This window comes from Mastigoproctus giganteus, chromosome 2 (genome assembly GCF_048544385.1).
Source record: "Mastigoproctus giganteus isolate SK-2022 chromosome 2, ASM4854438v1, whole genome shotgun sequence".
Taxonomy (NCBI): Eukaryota; Metazoa; Arthropoda; class Arachnida; order Uropygi; family Thelyphonidae; genus Mastigoproctus; species Mastigoproctus giganteus.
In genome coordinates this window covers 134,262,126-134,284,953 of record NC_143576.1, presented here as the reverse complement: position 1 = coordinate 134,284,953, position 22,828 = coordinate 134,262,126, and the positions used below count along the sequence as shown (strand labels likewise).

Here is a 22,828-nt window from a genome sequence, read left to right as displayed (position 1 = left end):
GACAATGCTGCCCTTTTCCCTATTTGCATGATAAATAGAGATTTCTAGAATTTTCAAAGAAAACACTTCTTGGCTGCTATGGGCTTTTAAGCTGTGTATCTAAGAGTGAAATTGTGTGGAATCTTGAAGAATTCCTCTTGTGCATGCTCTTCCACATAAAGCTAAGAAAAATGTGGGTGGAATTAACTTGGCACACAGTATCTTTAAAATCTAATGTAATTCTTTATTTTTTTCAGTTTTTATATTTCACATGTACAGGAAGGACATAAAATTGTATAAAACATTTTCTGTACAATTCATTAAAATTTATTTTAAAAGTAAAAGCAACCTAAGAATCATTTGAAATAGTCAATTAAAAGCATAATATATATATACAGATTTTCATGTCAGGAATTGCAGTATAAAACTAACATGAAATAGTTTGATGTAGAAAAAGTTTTTTTTTTTTTATATATAAATATGGGCACATTCTAACACATGATTAATCAAGTATTTTAAGCATTATTAATGCATTTTTTAAACAGTGATTATGGAAACATTTCCATGTAATTGTGCAATAATCATATAATGATTAAAATTTCCTGTACACCATATGAAAACTATGAAGAAGTTCCAGGTTTATTTGTAATCGGCAATGCAAATGAAGATCCTTCTCCCAGTAAGCTATTTTTGGCATTGTGCAGTTCTTCAGTGCTGCTATCCAATTGTACAGAAACACACTTTGCAATTTCCCTACCTATGGCAGCAGCGAGTGGTGGAGGAACAGCATTCCCCACCTATAATACACCATATAAGATTAATTCCTGTGACCATATGCAAAATATTAAAAGAACTTTGCAGTTTAAAATGTTTTGAATGATATTAAATGCAGTACATGAAAAAACATCTGACAAAAAAACATTTTGTGAGAAGTAATGACTAAACTAAGCAAATCATGGCAGGCATGGACAAACTGCAAGAATAAAGCTAAAAATCAAAATTTTTCCTAGAGAATTAATGTAAATTAATGGCCAAAAAATGGACTTTTTAGAGATCCTGAGTAATAATGTGTGTTATTATTATTATTTTTTTATTAATGTAACACCTTGAGTCAAGCAACAAGGTCAAAGATAATTTATAAGGCATGGCATTTTGAAAAAAAAAAAAAAAAAAAAAAAACTATCATTTATCTTGTATAAGTGACAAAAAAATTTACATAAATGATGCAATTTTTATTCCTGTTTATATTCTTTATTTGAAATAAGGAATAAAAACAGTTAACATTTTATGGCAATCGTCTCTGACTTCCACAGTTTCATACTAAACTTCAAACTAAGAAAGAGATGTGAGTGCAAAGATTACACAAATTTGTCAAGCTTTTCATCACTGAAGCAAAGATCTAATGTCAGATTTTATATAGGGTGGTTGCAAAGGAAATTTTACAGCAAAGTCATTCTAAATGTGGTGCTCATAAATGTTTTTCTAAGTCCCATTCATTTTTACTGTAAAGTATTAGCCATATGGTGCTTTTATTGCATCAGCCAAAAAATAAAGAATAAAATAAACAGCCAATGTGTTTCCTCTCACATACATTAGCATTAGTAGAGGCATATGATGCAAGAAAGCAAGCTTATGCAGCATCAGCCAAAAAAAAAAAAAAAAAAAAAAAAAACAACCACTACTCCCATTTCACCCCTCTGTTCGTTCGAAATACCTGTCCAGCTGAGCCTTAAATTTGTTTAGGCTATCAACTTCAACAACAAGCGATGGGAGTCTATTCCGCAAACCAACTGCCCGCTGGCTAAAGGCAAATTTCCGCACATCTATCCGACATCCGTCCTTCCTCAATTTGAATTTATGCCCTCTCAGGTGATTATTCTGAGCAAGAGGAAGAATCCCATCGGCATTGAGCATGCTCAAGCCATTCAAAGCCTTATACACCTCTATCAGATCACCTCGCCGATGCCTAGTCTCCAGGCTCTGTAATTTGCAAAACTTAAGCCTTTCTTCGTAAGAGCAACCCTCTGTTCCATTCACTAATCTTGTTGCCCTTCTCTGTACTTGTTCCAGCAGCTCTACATCCTTCTTGAAATGAGGCCTCCAGACCTGTATACAGTACTCAAGGTGTGGCCTGACCAATGCCTTATACAAGGGAATAATCACATCCCTGTCCCTGCTAGAAAAATTCCTGTATATCATTGACAAGACACCATGAGCTACTCTTGCAGCTTGTCTGCACTGCGCAGAGAACTTCATATCTGCCTGCACAATTAACCCCAGGTCCTTTTCATTCTCTACCACTGTCAGCGTAGTACCACAGAGTTGATACGTTGATCTGGGGTTACTGTTTCCCATATGTAGTACTTTACATTTGTCAATGTTAAACTTCATTTGCAACCTCTCAGCCCATCTGCTCAACCTTTCCAGATCCTGTTGCAGCAGCATAGTATCAGTAGTGTCCTTAACAACCCTGCCAACCTTGGTATCGTCTGCAAACTTGGACATTAAGCCTGATACACCATCATCAATATCATTTATAAATACAGAAAACAACAATGGACCCAACACTGAACCCTGAGGAACTCCATTAATAACATTAGTCCATGTTGAGCAGTGTCCATTGATTACCACTCTGTCTTCTGCCACTCAACCATCCCTTTATCCATAGCAGCAATTTGCCTCCAATGCCACACTTCTCCAATTTGTGCAGCAGTCTTCCATGTGCAACAGTATCAAAAGCCTTTCTAAGATCCAAATATATAATATCAAAGTTATTCCCTGCATCCAGTTCTTTTGTGACTACATCATAGTATCCAATCAAATTGGTCAGACAAGACCTGCCCTTAACAAAACCATGCTGTGTTTGAGCTATAACTGAATTCTTGTCCAGATGATCCTGCAGTGCTTCTTTAACCAGTGCCTCCATTAATTTTCCTAGAACCGAAGTTAAACTAACAGGTCTATAATTACTTGTGTCAGCCTTTGATCCTCCATTGTGAATTGGGGTTACATCTGCACATCTCCAGTCCATGGGTACCTCCCCTGAGTCCAAAGAAGCTCTCATAATTATGGCTAGGGGTTTGCTTACTTCCTTTGCTGCCTCCTTTAATATAACTGGATAGATCCCATCCACCCCGGGTGCCTTTTTTATGTTTATCCTCAACAATTTCTCCTCCACTTTCCACTCAGTTATTAGAAAATAATCTAGCTCACTGCCAATGTTTACTTCACCTACGACATTCCCCTTCCTGAATAACTCCTCATGTGTGAATGTAGATGCAAAATACTCATTTAGATTGTTAGCCACCTGAGCTGGATCCTCAACTGTTGAACCATCAACATCCAGTGGACCAATCTGATTCATCCCTTTCCTTCTTGAGTTTAAATAGGTAAAGAACTCTTTTTTGTTTTTCTTTGCATCCTTTGCCAAGGATTTCTCATAATCTGCTTTTGCCTGCCTAATCTCCTTTGTGACTTGGTTACAGACCAACTTATATCTATCATAGGCTTCCATGTCACCCATTAATTTGTATGTATCCCATGCATTTTTCTTCTCTGCCATATGTCTCATTAGTTCATCTCACAACCATTTAGGCCTGAACCTTGAACAATATTTCTTGGTTGGTATGTAGCTTCCTGGTAGCTTCCAAGATTAGTTCCTTGAATGCTTCCCATTTTGAATTTGCTGTTGGTAACATCATCAGTTGGTCCCACTGTATAGAATTTAAATACTGTCTCAGACCATCATAGTCGCCTTTACGAAAGCAAAAACCCTTCCCTTTACCTCTGATGGTAGTTACCTCCTTGAGTAAATCCCACTTCAGCACACTGTGATCACTGCCACCCAGTGGTTCCTTTATCTGCAGATTCCTAATGCATCACTACTGATAATCAGATCAAGAGTATTACTCCCTCTAGGTGCCTCCCGAACATGCTGGTGTAGAAAACAATCATCCAATAAATCCACAAAAGCCTTGCTAGTGTGTGAGTGACCAACCCACAAATTCCAGTCAATATCTGGGAAATTAAAATCCCCCATTATAAGACTCTCTGATTTACTGGCCCATTCTATTTCCCTGTACAGTATCTTATTATACTCATCAGAGTCATTAGGCCTATAGCACACTCCTACTCTCAATTTTGATTTACCTATGCTTATGTCACACCAAACTGACTCGACACTGCCCTGTCCATCAATGTCGACTGGCTTCACTTCCTTGGATTTTATGTGTTTTTTAACTAATAGCATAACCCCTCCTCCCCTCCTGTCCTGTCTATCCTTTCTATACACATTGTACTCCCCAAATTCTAGTTCTGCATTCCTTATATCTGTGTGACACCACGTCTCTGATATCCCAACAATATCTGCCTTTGATGTTTTGAGCAATACCTCAAATTCATCAAATTTATTTACTAAACTCCTAGCATTGGTGTACATGCAAGTATACATGCACCTGTTTCTATTCTTAGCTACCCTAACACAACCCATGTGTTTACTTGTACCGCAATGACTTCCAGCAGTCTCTGAAATATCCTGCATCTTGTTTTTCAGGCTTCTGCTCATTCCAATAGAAGCAGTGCAAGAATCTCTTTCACCTCTGCCAGTGGCTACTGTTAATCCATTAGTCTTTGTCTCCCCCCCAAGCTAGCAGTTCTCCGACCCACCTAACACTGCCTCGATAGCATCAGCAAATATTCTTGCACCCTTTCTATTTAAGTGTATCCCATCCCTGTAGAAGCAATCTCTCCTGTTAACAAGTACTTTCCAGGCTGAAAAAAATTCTACCCCTTGAACCTTGCACAATCTTTCCAGGGCCGAATTGAACGACAAGGCTCTCATCATATACTCCCTCCTATCGTGTCTGGGCAGAATTGCAGACACTTTCAAATTCAACCCTACTTCACGGCTTTTTTTTCAACAGTGACCTGTACTTGTTAAGTAATTCCGCTGGTCTCCTACTCTTAATATCATTAGTGCCAACGTGTACAACTATATCACCTTTTGTGCCCTTAAAAGATGATATCTGCTCTACAACGTCATCAACCTTTGCCCCTGGCAGACAACCCTGGTCCTGTTCCACCTATCCTTTTTACAAAGCATGTTCCCCGTTTCCCTGACAATAGAGTCACCAACAACTACTAGCCTCAACTACTGATGGGGGTAACTTATTCCGGTAATTAACAATAATACAAACCTCTTCTCTGTAATTTGAATTCTGGTATTATTAACAACATTAAAAATGTTGCCTTCCTTGATTTTACCGTCCCTTCTAAAAGCCTTGTAGATCTCAATCAGGTAACCAAGTAAAGTACACACAAGATGCCAGGACACCAAGGTCTATAAGCCCATATATTGAAATCTTTCCTTTCAGACCTTTTGCAGGTCTGAGCATGCCTTTTAATTTTTCATGAAGCTTGATGTCTTATTTTAGGTGTTGTCTCAATACTTGGACAGAGCATTCCAACCACAGTCTTACAGTTGTCTACAGAGTGGATAATGACTTTCCTATCTCTACAAGCAAATGCTCTTTGGATCATTTATAGGACAACATCCATCTATCCACCCTGCAGCAACCCATAATGCAAAGACGTTACCTGTGATACCAACATGCTTATACATAACTTTTAGTGCAGGGTGGAATCAAATGCATTGCTAAGATAGAAATAAGAAATAAACAATGTTGAATGTTTTTAGTGGTATCAATGATAATAATAGTAGTAGTAATGGCAAATCCACTCCACTAATCACTTGGAGCTCTTTGACTTCCTCTCTTTGCAACTTGACTTTCTCCAGTCCAAATTTCCTAACAGTGAGGTAATTTTCCTTGGTGATTTTAATGTTCACAACTCCATCTGGCTTCCGTTTTCTATTCACACCGACCCAGCAGGTCGAGATGCTGAGGCTTTTGCAATTACTAATGACCTAGCACAGATTGTTCATTTACCTACAAGAATACCGGACAATCCTAATCATACAGCCAATACACTTGATCTTTTTCTCACAAACAACCCTTCTAAGTACATGGTCGAAGTGAGAGGTCCTTTAGGCACTTCAGATCACAACTTGGTGATTGTCTCTTCTCCAATGGAACCTTTATCTCATGGCTATTCCCAACCCCGTGTTGTTTGGCATTACAAGAATGCAAAATGGGATGACCTGCGAGACTTCTTTTCCCTGGTCGGATTACTGTTTCAAAACTTCTGATGTCAACGTTTGCTCAGATCGTGCAAATTATTCTTGCAGGAATGGAATCCTTTATCCCACACTCCACTTTAAAATCTCGTCCTTTATCTAAACCTTGGTTTTTCAATAAATGTGCTAAGGCTGTCCAAGAGAAGAATGTTGCATATCGTAATTGGCTTGTTTCTAATTCTTCAGTTTCATTTTCTGCCTACACCAAAGCTCGCAACAATTGTAAAGCAGTTATTAATCAGTCCAAACTAGAGTTTGAACAGGCTAAGAGTAGAAAACTTGCTTCTTGCCCTAATGGTAGCCGAGCATTCTGGTCTCTTGCCAAAGCTATTGGCCGCAACTTTTGCCCATCTCTGCTCCCACCTCTGTCCAAACCAGATGGTTCTGTTGTCACTTCAGCCAAGGATAAAGCTGACCTGCTAGCATCCCATTTTTCTTCCAGCTCATGTATTAATGATCTTGGTAAAACACCTCCCACCATTCCCAACACGCTCCATTCAATGCCTACTGTGGTCTTCCGTCAAAAGGATATCAGAAGGATTTTGATGAATCTTGATGCTAAGAAAGCTCCAGGCCCTGGTGGTATTTCTCCACTTGTTCTCAAAACCTGTGCTCCTGAACTTACTCCTATTCTTTGGCTCCTTTTTTCACTTTCTTGTTTCAAAGGTGTTTTTCCTTCTGCTTGGAAATTTGCTCATATCCAGCCAGTTCCTAAAAAGGGTGACAAATCCCTCCCATCCAATTATCGTCCCATTGCAATTACTTCTACTCTTTCTAAAGTAAGGGAGAAATCAATTAACCGCCACCTGTTAAACTACCTAGAAACCTTCCGTCTGATCAACAATCGCCAGTATGGATTCCATCAGTGTCGATCCACTGGTGATATTCTGGCTTATGTTACACCCATTTATGGACTAATTCAATGGAAAGGTTCGGTGAAACACAAGTAGTTGCTCTTGACATCTCAAAGGCTTTTGATTGTGTTTGGCATAAAGGTCTTCTAAACAATCTTTCATCTTATGGTTTGCCAACTGTTTTTAGTAATTGGTTATCCAGTTTTCTCTCTGATCGCTCACTGCGGGTGATGGTAGATGGCTCTCTGTCTTCTAACTTCTCCACTAATGCTGGTGTCCCCCAAGGTTCAGTTCTTTCCCTCTTGTATATCAATGACCTTCTTCCGTTGACTGGAAATCCTATCCATAGTTTTGCCGATGATAGCACATTGCATTCAACTTTCCATTTTGAGAAACCTTGTCCTGCTCAATCAGCTTCAACTTCTTGAAAATCTGCTACCAATTCCTTAAATGCCGATCTTCAGGTAATTCTCCAGTGGGGCAAAGACAACTTAGTTGATTTCAACCCTTCTAAAACTCAGTCTTGTCTTATATCTCGCAAAAAGGATTCTTCTGCTCCTATGCTTATCTTTAGTGAAACTCCGATTTCTAATCAAAATGATATATCTCTTTTGGGGATTACCCTGACTTCTAATCTCTCTTGGCACAAGCACATTACAAATATTGCTTCCTTTGCATCTAAAAAACTTGGTTTTCTCTTTCGCTCTCGGTGTTACTTTTCTTCCAAACAGCTGCTCACTCTGTATAAATCGCAAATCCGCCTGTCATGGAATATTGTTCCCATATCTGGGGTGGTGCCCCCAAAACTTCTCTCAGGCTTTTTGATTCCACTCAGAAGAGGGCAGTTAGGTTAATTAATGATTCATCTCTAACAGAGTCTCTCCACTTGCTTTCTCATAGACGTTCTGTTTCTGCTGCATGCCTCTTCTACAGATACTTCCATGGGCGCTGTTCTTCTGAATTGGCTTCTATAATTCCCGCTCTTTCTTTCAAAACAGTCCGAACACATGCCGCCACCAGCCAACATCCATTTATTGTCCAACTTCAAACCCACAGAACCAACTTTTCATCTTCCTCATTTATTCATTCAACTGCCGTTTTCTGGAACAACCTTCCTTCATAAGTATTTCCTGAAAATTACAATCTACAGAAGTTCAAGTCCAATGTCAACAAATATCTTCTTTCGTCTTCTCAACCTCCAACCCAAACACGGTACTAAGTAGTATAGGTTCTAATACCTCTCGTGTTTGGGGTTCACATAAAAAAAAAAAAAAAAAAAAAATTATACAGCAACAGAAAAAAAAAAAACCTCCACCTACCCACACTTTCCAAGAATTTGTTTAGTTCTCCCTTGAATTTAGAACAGATGGAAGCTTGTTCCAACAATCAACCACCCACTAGCTAAAGGCAAACCTCCACACATCTATCTTGCAACCATCCTAATTCAACTAGAATGTGCACATCCTGATGGGTGTACTCTCAGCAAGTGGAAGAATACCATTAACATTCAGCTTGCTCAATACATTGAAGGCTTTAAACGCCTCAATCAGATCTATCTGCAGGTTCTTTGTCTTGAGATGCTGCAATTTGCAGGACAAGCCTGTCTAGTGGCAAACACCCTTTTGTTTCCTTCACCAATCTGGTTGAATGTTGTTGTTGTTATTTGGATTTTAGGAGCATTGGCAACTAAGGCCATATTGCTCCGGGATATGCAGTGGTCATTCCCTGACCTTTCCGCATCCTCTGTATTTGGTGGCCAATCTGGTTGAACTTCTCTGTCCCGTTCCAGCAAATCTACATCCTACCTGAAGTGTGGCCTCCTGACCTGTATACAGTACTTAAGATGTGGCTTTACCATGGCCTTCTACAAAGGGATAATCACCTCTTTATCCATGCTAGTAAAGTTTCTGTATATCACTGAGAAAACACCATGAGCTGTCCTGGCAGCAATGCTCAGAGAATTTCATGTCTGACTGCACCCAAGTCTCTTTCATTCTCTACTACCCTGAGTGCAGTACCATGTACAATGTTAAACTTCAACTGCCATTGTTCAGCCCATCAACTAAAAAAAAAAAAAAAGTAAACCAGTAGGTCACACTGGTTTACTGATGTGACAGAACAATACTGCTGATTTCTTAAGAGGGAAAGCAAAATGGATGACTAAAATGAAAAATACTCATCTTTACTAAAACAAACGAGGTGTGGCAATAAAGATCTGGGACTGGTGTGAAAAAAGAACACAAAGTGAAGAAGCTCAAAAATGGTTTTATTTTTATTCAAAGTAATGACTACCTGACTGGATGCTATTACACCATTCTAAAAGCTCAGTAAAGGTGTCCAAAGAGATGATGTTCAGTTTCGCAGTTACGTGTTTTTTCCTTTTCTTTTCTTTTTTTTTCCTTTCTACATCTTAAACATCTCTCCAAAAACAAAATTAAATAAATTTTTCAAAATTTAATCAACCCCTAACATAACAGTTCTCACTAGTTCTGTCATTTTTACTCCACGAGAATTAACTGTGAATATTCTCCAACTTGTAACTAACAATAACTATCTTATTTTTTATATATAAAAAAAATCAAACTTTTTAGTTTTATGAGTAAAATTACACATTTATTAATTTGCAATATATGGTATCCAACATGCATTTTAAGTGTATTACCAAATATTTCAAAATAGTCATTTTTTAATGAAAAGTATATACAAAATATTTTTACAGCAATTATTTTAAGTATTAAATATAGTACAATAATAAACAAACCACATCATCAAAAATCCAAAATGACTGGACTTCTAATATTTGAGATTCCCATTATCCAAAGCAACCCCAGTCTCATACACCTTGGATAATCAAGATCCAATATATCTAAAACTTAACTTGGCTTAGAAATTTTTACTCTAAATAATTTAAAAACTAAATAACAAATATACCTGTCGATGTCTATCTAGGATACTGCCAAAGAATCTGTACGCATCTGGGAAACCTTGTGATCTGGCACATTCTCTTACACTTACTACTCTGTGTTGTTCTGGATGCAAGACTCGACCCTTTGGAAGAAGTTAGAAAAATAAAATCAAACAAAAATTAACAGATCATGCACTTTAAATATGCTTTTAACTTATGCAAGGTCAAGTCCTACACAGATAGAAAACTTTCATTAAAGTTTAGTAACTGTCAATACTCATTATCACCTTCAAAATAACTTAAGTGTTTTATTAATTGCAATATATAAACAAACAAGATAAGTAGACATCTTAATAACTAAGGACTACTCCTCCCCACCCTTAAGTCACATTCCAGAACATCTGAATTTGACATATTCTGTCATTAAAAATTTGAGTGGTCACTCTATTAGATATACCCAGATGAGTTGCCAAAATCTTAACACCTGATTTGCTATAAAAAGTTCTGAATATTCTGGACAATGCAGTGAGCTGTCCAGAATCATACTTAACAATAACATTATATATTTAAAAAAAAAAAAAAAAGCCAAAAAGACCAATGGGGGAAGGAACACACCCACCAACTTTTACATTTATTACAAAAGAAAAAAATATTGCTTAATTGAAAAAATTTAAAACAAAGAAGAGATGTACGAGTAAGCAAATCATAATGTTTAAAATTAGTTATATGTAGTATGTATGTAGGCCATAACTATGGCCTACATACATACAAGATTAGTGTTGAACTACAGAAGTCCTTCATCTCATTAACCCAGAACAAGCAGCACATACGCTTTGCACACATATGCAAGTCACATCGCATTATTCCTTAAGGCCTATAAAGCTCCCTTCAACCATGCTCGTATGAAATGTGCCTGCCTCAACTTCGTCCAAACCTTGAAAGTATACATTGGTTACCTATACCCCGAGCTACAGAGAGATAGCATTAGCATTAGTAGAGGCATTTGATGCAAGAAAGCAAGCTTATGCAGCATCAGCCAAAAAAACCCCACTTCCACTTCACCCCTCTGTTCGTTCAAAATACCTGTCCAGCTGAGCCTTAAACTTATTTAGGCTATCAACCTCCACCACAAGGGATGGAAGTCTGTTCCACCAACCAACCACCCGCTGGCTAAAGGCAAATTTCCGCACGTCTATCCTACATCTGTCTTTCCTCAATTTGAATTTATGCCCTCTCAGGTGATTTTTCTGAGCTAGAGGAAGAATCCCATCAGCATTGAGCATGCTCAAACCATTCAAGGCTTTATACACCTCTATCAGATCACCTAGCTGGTGCCTAGTCTCCAGACACTGTAATTTGCAAAACTTAAGCCTTTCTTCGTAAGAGCACCCCTTTGTTCCATTCACTAATCTTGTTGCCCTTCTCTGTACTCGTTCCAGCAGCTCTACATCCTTCTTGAAATGAGGCCTCCAGACCTGTATACAGTACTCTAGGTGTGGCCTGACCATTGCCTTATACAGAGGGATAATCACCTCCTTTTCCCTGCTAGCAAAATTCCTATATATCATTGACAAAACCCCATGACGTGCCCTGGCAGCCTGTCTGCATTGCTCAGAAAACTTCATATCTGACTGCACAATTACTCCCAGGTCTTTTTCATTTTCTACCCTACCACCTTAAGTGTAGTACCACACAGTTGGTACGTTTCTCTGGGATTACTTCTACCCATATGCAGTACTTTGCATTTGTCAAGGTTAAACTTCAGTTGCCACTTCTTAGCCCATCTGCTCAAATTATCTAGATCCTGTTGCAGTAGCACACTGCCATTACTGTCATTAACAACCCTGCCAACCTTTGTATCATCTGCAAACTTCGACATTAAGCCTGATATACCTTCATCAATATCATTGATAAATATACAAAACACAGTGGACCTAACACCAAACCCTGTGGGACTCCACTAATAACATTAGTCCACGAAGAGCAGCACCCATCGATTAACACCCTCTGTCTTCTCCCACTTAACTATCCTTTTATCCATTGTAGCAACTTACCCTTAGTACCATTCTGCTCCAATTTGTACAATAGTCTTCCATGCGCAACAGTGTCAAAAGCTTTCCTGAAATCCAAATATATGATATCAAAATTATTTTTTGCATCCAGTTCCTTTGTAACCACATCATAATATCCCATCAAATTTGTCAGGCAAGACTTTCCCTTAACAAACCCATGCTGTGTCTGAATTATTGCTGCAGTCTTGTCTAGATGATCCTGCAATGCATCTTTAACCAGTGACTCCATTATTTTACGCAGAACAGAAGTTAAACTAACTGGTCTGTAATTACTCGTGTTACCCTTCGATCTCCCTTTGTGAATTGGGGATACATTTGCACATCTCCAGTCCGTGGGAACCTCCCCTGAGTCCAAGGACGCTCTCATAATTATGGCTAAGGGTTTGCTTAGTTGCTTTGCCGCCTCCTTTAATATAACTGGATAGATCCCATCCTCCCCAGGTGCTTTTCTTATCTTTAATTTCAACAATTTAAGACTACACCCAATTTTGGAGTCTGTAATGTAGAAGTATGACAAACGCTGGCATGGCAGTCATCCCATATACATGCCAAGTACAAACAACTATCACCTGTTCTAAAATATTAAGTGATTGAACACTCTCACGTTCATGTGCACACTCCTAGCAATCTGAGCATGCACTGCTTATTTCATTTACTTCAATCCTAATGTTTTATGTTACGTTTAGTTGTTTACATTTCTGTGTGTATGTACTTAGCTGAGGAAGGGGTTCATTACCCCGGAAGCTTCTTTACCACATTAAAATTCATGTAGTTACCGTATCCACTGGTTATACTGTATTCTTCTTTTTCAAAATCATGTTATTACATTTGTTTGTGTAAAAATTTGTAACAACCAGTTCTCATGAACTGGTGCAGACTGGCTTCAGCTCATCACTGGGTATGCCTACACTTTTAAACGAAATGGTGAGCTCTTTAACAGCATTATAAACACATATCATTTGACATAAAGATAGGTACATATTAGGGGTGCTGCTGCATGTTCAAATTCCAAGTTTTGGGTTTTTTTTTTTTTTAGGAGCATTAGCAACTAAGGCCATATTGCTCAGGGATATGCGGTGGTCATTCCCTGACCTTTCCGCATCCTCTGTATTTGGTGGTTATGGGCTCGAAGCCCGGTCTAATCAAGAAGCATGTGCTATGCGCTGCTACTCCTTCCCACCTGGCTACAGAGGAGCCCCTCAAATTCCAAGTGAGAATGGACAAGATTTAAGTGACCAAATATGGCAAGGTAGTCAGCAATAAGACTGCCATCCCCACTCATACCAGATATGCTGGTATGAGCGGGGATGCCACCCGTCCTTATTTTCCTGGACATGTCCTCATTTTTTATGTATCACAGATTGTCCGGGAGGAATTTCAAAAATTTTGCTAATATCCGGAATTTTAGCTCTTAAAATTTGAAAATCTCCTGAACCTTATTATTGGTAAATATTTGTAAGGTGTACACCTCAGCTTTGATTGATTAATCCCAAGAATCTCCACTTCCAACTGTAAACAACACAGATCAGACATTGAGGAGTTTATGATGTGTTTGGAGTTATTGACATTTTGTTCTTGCAGTTTGACTTTGTCACTCCATTTTTTTGTTCTCTTACATTCTTGGTGAGTAGACAATTCAAAATAAATTTTCTCTCATTATTTATTTTACCTGAAATTCATTCTAATTAAGTGAATTTATTCTAAATTAAAATTACGATTCCACGTTTTTTTAAGAGATTTCAGATTTTCTATTCTTTTACAGTTCGTATAAACAATAATTTGATACGTCCAGCTTCAATTTTTCATATTTATTTATGAGTAAGCATAGTTTTTGTAATATCTAATTGTAAAAATTCTGCTTTTAGAAAATCCTACAGTTGCTTCGAAATGCCTTTATAATTTTCAATGTTTCAATCAGTGCTTTTTTTGGGACGGTACATAACGGTACTGTGTACCGGCACCTTTATTAACAGTGAAGTGTGACATTTGGTGTGACAAAAGCAGTATGTACAGTGTGACAAAAGCAGTATTTTTTTTTTTTATGTGAACCCCAAACACGAGAGGTATTAGAACCTATAGTACTTAGTACCGTGCTTGGGTTGGAGGTTGAGAAGACGAAAGAAGATATTTGTTGACATTGGACTTGAACTTCTGCAGATTGCAATTTTCAGGAAATACGTATGAAGGAAGGTTGTTCCAGAAAACGGCAGTTGAATGAATAAATGAGGAAGATGAAAAGTTGGTTCTGTGGGTTTGAAGTTGGACAGTAAATGGATGTTGGCTGGTGACGGCACGTGTTTGGACTGTTTTGAAAGAGAGAGTGGGAATTATAGAAGCCAATTCAGAAGAACAGTGCCCATGGAAGTATCTGTAGAAGAAGCATGCAGCAGAAACAGTACGTCTATGAGAAAGCGAGTGGAGAGACTCTGTTAGAGATGAATCATTAATTAACCTAACTGACCTTTTCTGAATGGAATCAAGAAGCCTGAGAGAGGTATTGGGGGCACCACCCCAGATGTGGGAACAATATTCCATGGCAGGGCGGATTTGTGATTTATACAGATTTGTGATTTATATCATTTATATGATATGTTTGGAAGAAAAGTAACGCCGAGAGTGAAAGAGAAAACCAAGTTTTTTAGATGCAGAGGAAGCAATATTTGTAATTTGCTTATGCCAAGAGAGATTAGAAGTCAGGGTAATCCCCAAAAGAGATATATCATTTTGCCTAGAAATCGGAGTGTCACTAAAGATAAGCATAGGAGCAGAAGAATCCTTTTTACGAGATATAAGACAAGACTGAGTTTTAGAAGGGTTGAAATCAACTAAGTTGTCTTTGCCCCACTGGAGAATTACCTGAAGATCGGCATTTAAGGAATTGGTAGCAGATTTTCGAGAAGTTGAAGCTGATTCAGCAGGACAAGGTTTCTCAAAATGGAAAAAGGTCATTGATATACAAGAGGAAAAGAATGGGGGAAAGAACTGAACCTTGGGGGACACCGGCATTAGTGGAGAAGTTAGAAGACAGCCATCTACCATCACCCTCAGTGAGCAATCAGAGAGACAACTAGATAACCAATAACAAAAACAGTTGGCAAACCATAAGATGGAAGCTTGTTTAGAAGACCTTTATGCCAAACATGATCAAAAGCCTTTGAGATGTCAAGAGCAACTACTTGTGTTTCACCGAACCTTTCCATTGAATTAGTCCATAAATGGGTAACATAAGCCAGAATATCACCAGTGGATCGACACTGATGGAATCCATACTGGCGATTGTTGATCAGACGGAAGGTTTCTAGGTAGTTTAACAGGTGGCGGTTAATTGATTTCTCCCTTACTTTAGAAAGAGTAGAAGTAATTGCAATGGGACGATAATTGGATGGGAGGGATTTGTCACCCTTTTTAGGAACTGGCTGGATATGAGCAAATTTCCAAGCAGAAGGAAAAACACCTTTGAAACAAGAAAGTGAAAAAAGGAGGCAAAGAATAGGAGTAAGTTCAGGAGCACAGGTTTTGAGAACAAGTGGAGAAATACCACCAGGGCCTGGAGCTTTCTTAGCATCAAGATTCATCAAAATCCTTCTGATATCCTTTTGACGGAAGGCCACAGTAGGCACTGAATGGAGCGTGTTGGGAATGGTGGGAGGTGTTTTACCAAGATCATTAATACATGAGCTGAAAAAAAATGGGATGCTAGCAGGTCAGCTTTATCCTTTGCTGAAGTGGCAACAGAACCATCTGGTTTGGACAGAGGTGGGAGCAAAGATGGGCAAAAGTGGCGGCCAATAGCTTTGGCAAGAGACCAGAATGCTCGGCTACCATTAGGGCAAGAAGCAAGTTTTCTACTCTTAGCCTGTTCAAACTCTAGTTTGGACTGATTAATAACTGCTTTACAATTGCTGTGAGCTTTGATGTAGGCAGAAAATGACACTGAAGAATTAGAAACAAGCCAATTACGATATGCAACATTCTTCTCTTGGAGAGCCTTAGCACATTTATTGGAAAACCAAGGTTTAGATAAAGGACGAAACTTTAAAGTGGAGTGTGGGATAAAGGATTCCATTCCTGCAAGAATAATTTCACTGACACGATCTGAGCAAACGTTGACATCAGAAGTTTTGAAACAGTAATCCGACCAAGGAAAAGAAGAAAAGAAGGTCCTCCCATTTTGCATTCTTGTAATGCCAAACAACACGAGGTTGGGAATAGCCATGAGATAAAGGTTCCACTGGAGAAGAGACAATCACCAAGTTGTGATCTGAAGTGCCTAAAGGACCTCTCACTTCGACCGTGTACTTAGAAAGGTTGTTTGTGAGAAAAAGATCAAGCGTATTGGCTCTATGATTAGGATTGTCCGGTATTCTTGTAGGTAATGAACAATCTGTGCTAGGTCATTAGTAATTGCAAAAGCCTCAGCATCTCGATCTGCTGGGTTGGTGTGACTAGAAAACAGAAGCCAGCTGGAGTTGTGAACATTAAAATCACCAAAAATCACTGTTAGGAAAGTTGGACTGGAGAAAGTCAAGTCGCAAAGAGAGGAAGTCAAAGAGCTCCAAGTGATTAGTGGAGTTGGGAGAACGGTAGAGACAACAGATGAATTTGACACAATGAGGTAGAGAAATTTTAAGCCAGAGAAGATCAAAGAGAGGAGATTCCAAATTGCCAAGTCTCTGATAGGGAATATCAGAACGGACTAGGGAATAAATACAGACCAATTAGAAAGGAATCATACAGCGAATAATTTGGGCATCTGAGATGAGCAGTTGTTGAATCAACCGATAACTGAAATTCTGTCAGAAAAAAAAGTACATGGGGTTTGGCGGACTGCAAGTGGAAATGGACATAGTTGAGATTAGAATTGAGACCACGTATATTTGTGAAATGAATTAGGAAGTTCTTGGGTGGTTTAGATCTTTTCGCAGATAAGCTTGCTCTATTAGTTTGACAATTCATAGTGTATTCAATAGTAAGAAAAAGTGGGTGGGACATGCTGTATGAAGTAATGAAATTTTTGGATATGGCGTACATGTGGTAAGAATATACCCAGATCCTTGACATAACGTGGCCTCGAGAATGCTCCCCGCATACACACTACTCGGACTCCCTCCAGTCATTATCTGGCAGAGTAGAGGTAGCAAGATTATACACTAGCTGATCCGGAAGCCTCCTAGAGAGTTACCAATAGGTCCGGTCCGGTGTACTAACTAGTGGCCGGCCTGCGAACACCGTTTTAGAGCTGTACCCTCGAAATGTAAGGAATATTGCTCGCCACGACGTTCATCATAACCTCAAAGGTCATCAATCATACTGCATGATGGAAGAGATAGGGAAGGGTTGATCGGAACTTAGCTCTAGAGACTAAACTCTAGAGACTAAGTATGTACTGGAACTTAAGAACAAGTTTGAGCTTCTGCAGACTGCTCAGGACCAAGATATCGAAGACGAATATTACAACTTTCTTAAAGTGATAAAGCCCAAGAAACCTATAGGGAAAAAAAATCTAAAGAGGAAAAAATTAGTCAAGAAACACTTGTCATGATGAACCGAAGACGACAAATGAAGAGCAAGAAAAACACTGACAGGGAGAAAATTGAGTATACTGAGTTATGCAAAGCCATTAGAAAGAGACTCAGAGAGGACAGAAGATTTAACACAAGAAAAGTAGAACAAGCATTAAGGGAAAACAAAGGATTTAAATCAGCAGCCATGAGCAGTAATACAGAAAGACAAATGATACTGAAACTGAAGAATAGCGATGGTGTACTTACAATCAGCAGAGAAGGCATAATTCAAATAGCAGAAAACTACTATACAAGGAGTGAGGGAATGATGCCAGCAGTGGGGAAGATGGATTGCAAAGTAGCAACACATACAACATACCCGATATTCTTCCTGCTGAAGTAGAACATGCATTGAAGAAAATGAAGAATCAGAAAGCCCCGGGGAAGATGAAGTTACTATAGAGTTCTTAAAATTGGGAGGAAGAGACATAACACAAAAACTGGCAAGGCTCATCACAAAGTGCATTAGAAAAGGTGTTACGCCTAAGCAGTGGAATAATGCAATCATAGTTTTGCTGCATAAGAAAGGAGATAAATTAGAAATTGGAAATTATAGACCAATTAGATTGCTATCCCACATATACAAGTTGTTCACAAGGGTCATTACTTACAGATTAGAAAGAATACTTGATGAGAATCAACCGAAAGAGCAAGCTGGCTTTAGGACAGGATTCACAACTAGGGATCACTTTCACGTAATATCACAGCTAATGGAGAAAGCAAATGAATATAAAACACCATTATGCCTGGCATTTGTGGATTATGAAAAGGCATTTGACTCCATACAGCATAAGGCAATGTTTCGGACACTGGAAAGACAAGGCATAGATACCACACATATTATGATTTTGAAGAAAATATATGAGAATGCTACCTCCTTTATTAGACTATACAAAGACAGTAGGAAATTTAAAATCGAGAAAGGAGTTCGACAAGGAGACACAATATCTCTGAAGCTGTTTACTGCTGCCCTTGAAGCTTTCAGAAGATTAGAATGGTTGCAGAACGGAGAGTACCTAAACCATTTATGATTTGCAGATGACATTGTGGTCATAAGCCACGATCCCAAAGAATTAGAGGAAAATCTTAATCAGTTATGCACAGTTAGTAAGGATTTTGGACTAAAGATGAATATGGCTAAAACAAAAGTAATGATGAACAAGTATGCCACAGAAAGGGAAGTAATGATTGAAGGAGCAGTAATTGAAAAGGTGGAGTCATATACTTATCTGGGACAAGTCATTAGCTGTAATAATGATAAATGGCTGGAAGTCAAGAGAAGAATAAATTTTGGATGGATAGCATTCAGGAAATATAGTCACATACTGAAAAGCAATATCCCAGATTGTCTGAAATGTAAAATAATGAACCAATGCATACTCCCAACCATGACTTATGGAAGTGAAACTTGGGCACTCACCAAAAGAATGGAAGAGAAGCTGAGAACTACACAGCGTAGAATGGAACGAATTATATTGAGAATCAGACTGTTAGATAAGAAGAGGTTCACATGGATCAGGCGGTAAACTCAAGTAAAGGACATTCTTATCAAAACTAAAGAACTAAAATGGACTTGGGCAGGACACATAGCTCGAAGACATGATGACAGATGGACTAAGAAAATAACAAAATGGTACCCAAGAGGAGCTAGAAGAAAACCTGGAAGACAAAGGCAGAGATGGATAGATGAAATTCATGAGTTTGTGGGTAGTAAATGGAGGGCCAGTGCTCAAAACAGAAGGAAGTGGAAAGTTGCTGGAGAGGCCTTCATCCTGCAGTGGATTGAAAATGGCTGATGATGATGATGATGATGATGTGACATTTGGATGCAATGTACTTCGAAATTTGTAATATTCTGTAAATTTTTTTCACATGTTCACCTACTATTCAAATAAGCTTAAAATTATTTAACTAATTTGCATTTTTTACTGTCTATTGTTAAGATGAAATTCTGTATAAAACTGTATAACCGTTTTTATAATTCTAAATTACTCAGTCGACCTACGTTTAACTAAGTCCTTTTATAGCGAATTATTTTGCCTTCCCCTTGGAAGTTACATTTAAAATACTTTCCATTGAGCGAAGAAAATTTTCATTTAGGGAACGGATTAGGAGAGAATTAACCTAGTACGCACTTTTCGCATTTCTGGCCTTCAGGCAATTTAAGCAATTAGTCCTGCTGCGAGAATTAAGAGAGCTAAAGCATTCTACAACTTAGTGGTACCTGGTAAAACCTATCCGACTACCTGTCCCACATGTGGAGGAGTCGCAGTAGCCAAGAGTGAGCAGATGAAGGTGTATTCCCAATGGGCTCTGGCCCATCTTTTACTGCAATGGTGTCCAGCCTTTTCCTGTACAGTGCCCATATTCAAAGAAAATATTGGAAAATTTTATTAAATACAATACACAATTACATTTACTGAACAAAACATTTAATAAGAATTGTTTTTCATAAATAACAAAATTTAAAATGCTGTTTTAGTTCACTTTCCTCGCGGGCGGTAGGTCGGACACCTCTATGAATCAACTGTTAGCGCCCGGTTCGAGAATTAGAAAAGTAATTTTCTTTTACCCCGACAAATAATCATCTGTTGTTTCACAGAAGTGCATTGTCCACATTTTTCCGTAAATTTTCCCTATCTCTGTTTACATGGTCGCAGTACCTGAATATCCGAATGACACCGACATTTTGGACAGTTTCAAAGAAAAAAAAAAAAAAAAAAAATTCGAATTTAAGAACTAGTGACAATACCGATGACGAGAGACTGAAAACGAAGGTATAATCCTCCGAAACATGAATTGTTGTAATTTGGTGAAAGCGAAGTTAGAAAATTGTCAATTAGGTTACAGTTAAAGGAAAGAGATGCAATTCGTGGATACTTAATCGATAAGAAGGTTTTGGAAGAATTGAAGAACGCTCAGAGTACGATACCAATTTCAATTTCCAATTTCATCGAGTGAATGTGAACGAGGATTTTCACAAATGAATCTGATAGCCAGCCCAACCAGCCTTTCGTTAATGGTAAAAACAGTTTCTTCACTAATGTTTCTTAAAATTGTAGGCCTGCCACTGACTGAAGCCATAATTAACTCTGTCTTAGCAGTCCATTCGGTTGAAGAAGTTAAGTCCCTGCAGAATGTACAGTTTTTTGGAGTTTCCACCAACGTCACTAATTAGCATAAGTAGTGGCATATGATGCAAGAAAGCAAGCTTAAGCAGCATCAGCCAAAAAAAAAAAAAAAAAATCCCTCCCATTTCATCCCTCCACTCGTTCCAAATGCCTGTCCATCTTGGCCTTAAATTTATCTAGGCTATTAGCTTCCACAACAAAAGATGGAAGTCTGTTCCACCAATCAACTACCCGTTGGCTAAAGGCAAATTTCAGAACATCTATTCTACAACTATCTTTCCTCAATTTGAAACTGTTCCCCCTCAGGTTCTTAGTCTGAGCAAGACGAAGAATCCCATCAGCATTCAGCTTGCTCAACCCATTCAAGGCCTTATACACCTCAATCAGATCACCTCGCAGGTGCCTGCGAGGTGATCTGATTTAGGTGTATGGCCAACCAACAAGTTCTAGTCAATATCTGGAAAGTTGGCATCATCATCATCATCATCATCAGCCATTTTCAATCCACTGCAGGATGAAGGCCTCTCCAGCAACTTTCCAGTTCCTTCCGTTTTGAGCACTGGCCATCCATTTACTACTCAAAAACTCATGAATTTCATATATCCATCTCCGCCTTTGTCTTCCAGGTTTACTTCTAGCACTTCTTGGGTACCATTCTGTTATTTTCTTAGTCCATCTGTCATCATGTCTTCGAGCTATGTGTCCTGGCCAAGACCATTTTAGTTCTTTAGTTTTGATAAGAATGTCCTTTACTTGAGTTTGCTGCCTAATCCATGTGTTTCTCTTCTTATCTAACAGTCTGATTCCCAATATAATTCGTTCCATTCTTCGCTGTGTAGTTCTTAGCTTCTCTTACATTCTTTTGGTGAGTGCCCAAGTTTCACTTCCATAAGTCATGGTGGGGAGTATACATTGATTCATTATTTTACGTTTCAGACAAACTGGGATATTGCTCTTCAGTACGTGACTATATTTCCTGAATGCGATCCATCCAAAATTTATTCTTCTCTTGACTTCCAGCCATTTATCATTATTACAGCTAATAACTTGTTCCAGATAAGTATATGACTCCACCTTTTCAATTACTGCTCCTTCAATCATTATTTCCCTTTCCGTGGCATACGTGTTCATCATTACTTTTGATTTAGCCATATTCATCTTTAGTCCAAAATCCTTACTAACTGTGCATAACTGATTAAGATTTTCCTCTAATTCTTTGGGATCGTGGCTTATGACCACAATGTCATCTGCAAATCGTAAATGGTTTGGGTACTCTCCGTTGACATTGACTCCTTTCTGCGACCAGTCTAATCTTCTGAAAGCGTCCTCAAGGGCAGCAGTAAACAGCTTCGGAGATATTGTGTCTCCTTGTCGAACCCCTTTCTCGATTTTAAATTTGCTACTGTCTTTGTCTAGTCTAATAAAGGATGTAGCACTCTCATACATTTTCTTCAAAATCATAATATATGGAGTATCTATGCCTTGTCTTTCCAGTGCCCGAAACATTGCCTTATGCTGTATGGAGTCAAATGCCTTTTCATAATCCACAAATGCCAGGCATAATGGTGTTTTATATTCATTTGCTTTCTCCATTAGCTGTGATATTACGTGAAGGTGATCCATAGTTGAGAATCCTGTCCTAAAGCCAGCTTGCTCTTTCGGTTGATTCTCATCAAGTATTCTTTCTAATCTGTTAGTAATGACCCTTGTGAACAACTTTGTAGATGTGGAATAACAGGCTAATTGGTCTATAATTTCCAATTTCTGATTTATCTCCTTTCTTATGCAGCAAAACTATGATTGCATTATTCCACTGCTTAGGCATTACACCTTTTCTAATGCACTTTGTGAAGAGCTTTGCCAGTTTTTGTGTTATGTCTCTTTGTCCCAATTTTAACAACTCTACAGTAACTTCATCTTCCCCTGGGGCTTTCCGATTCTTCATTTTCTTCAATGCATGTTCTACCTCATCAGGAAGAATATCGGGTATGTCGTATGTGTTGCTACTTTGCAATCCATCTTCCCCACTGCTGGTATCATTCCCTCGCTCCTTGTATAATTCTCTATAGTAGTCTTCTGCTATTTGAATTATGCCTTCTCTGCTGTTTATAAGTACACCATTGCTATTCT

At 38.5% G+C, this 22,828-nt stretch overlaps 1 protein-coding gene across 1 annotated transcript in view; it reads right to left on the bottom strand.

Moving 5' to 3' along the window:
• Positions 1-508: 508 nt before the first annotated feature.
• LOC150089578 (DNA (cytosine-5)-methyltransferase PliMCI-like) overlaps positions 509-22,828 on the bottom strand; it is a 596,839-nt gene continuing 574,519 nt past the window's right edge. Inside the window, exons 34-35 of the mRNA XM_090368675.1 lie at positions 9,958-10,074; positions 509-776 (exon numbers count right to left, since the gene is read on the bottom strand). Coding sequence (XP_090224801.1) covers positions 600-776; positions 9,958-10,074 — 294 coding nt within the window. The 3' untranslated portion in view covers positions 509-599. The remainder of the gene's footprint in view (positions 777-9,957; positions 10,075-22,828) is intronic.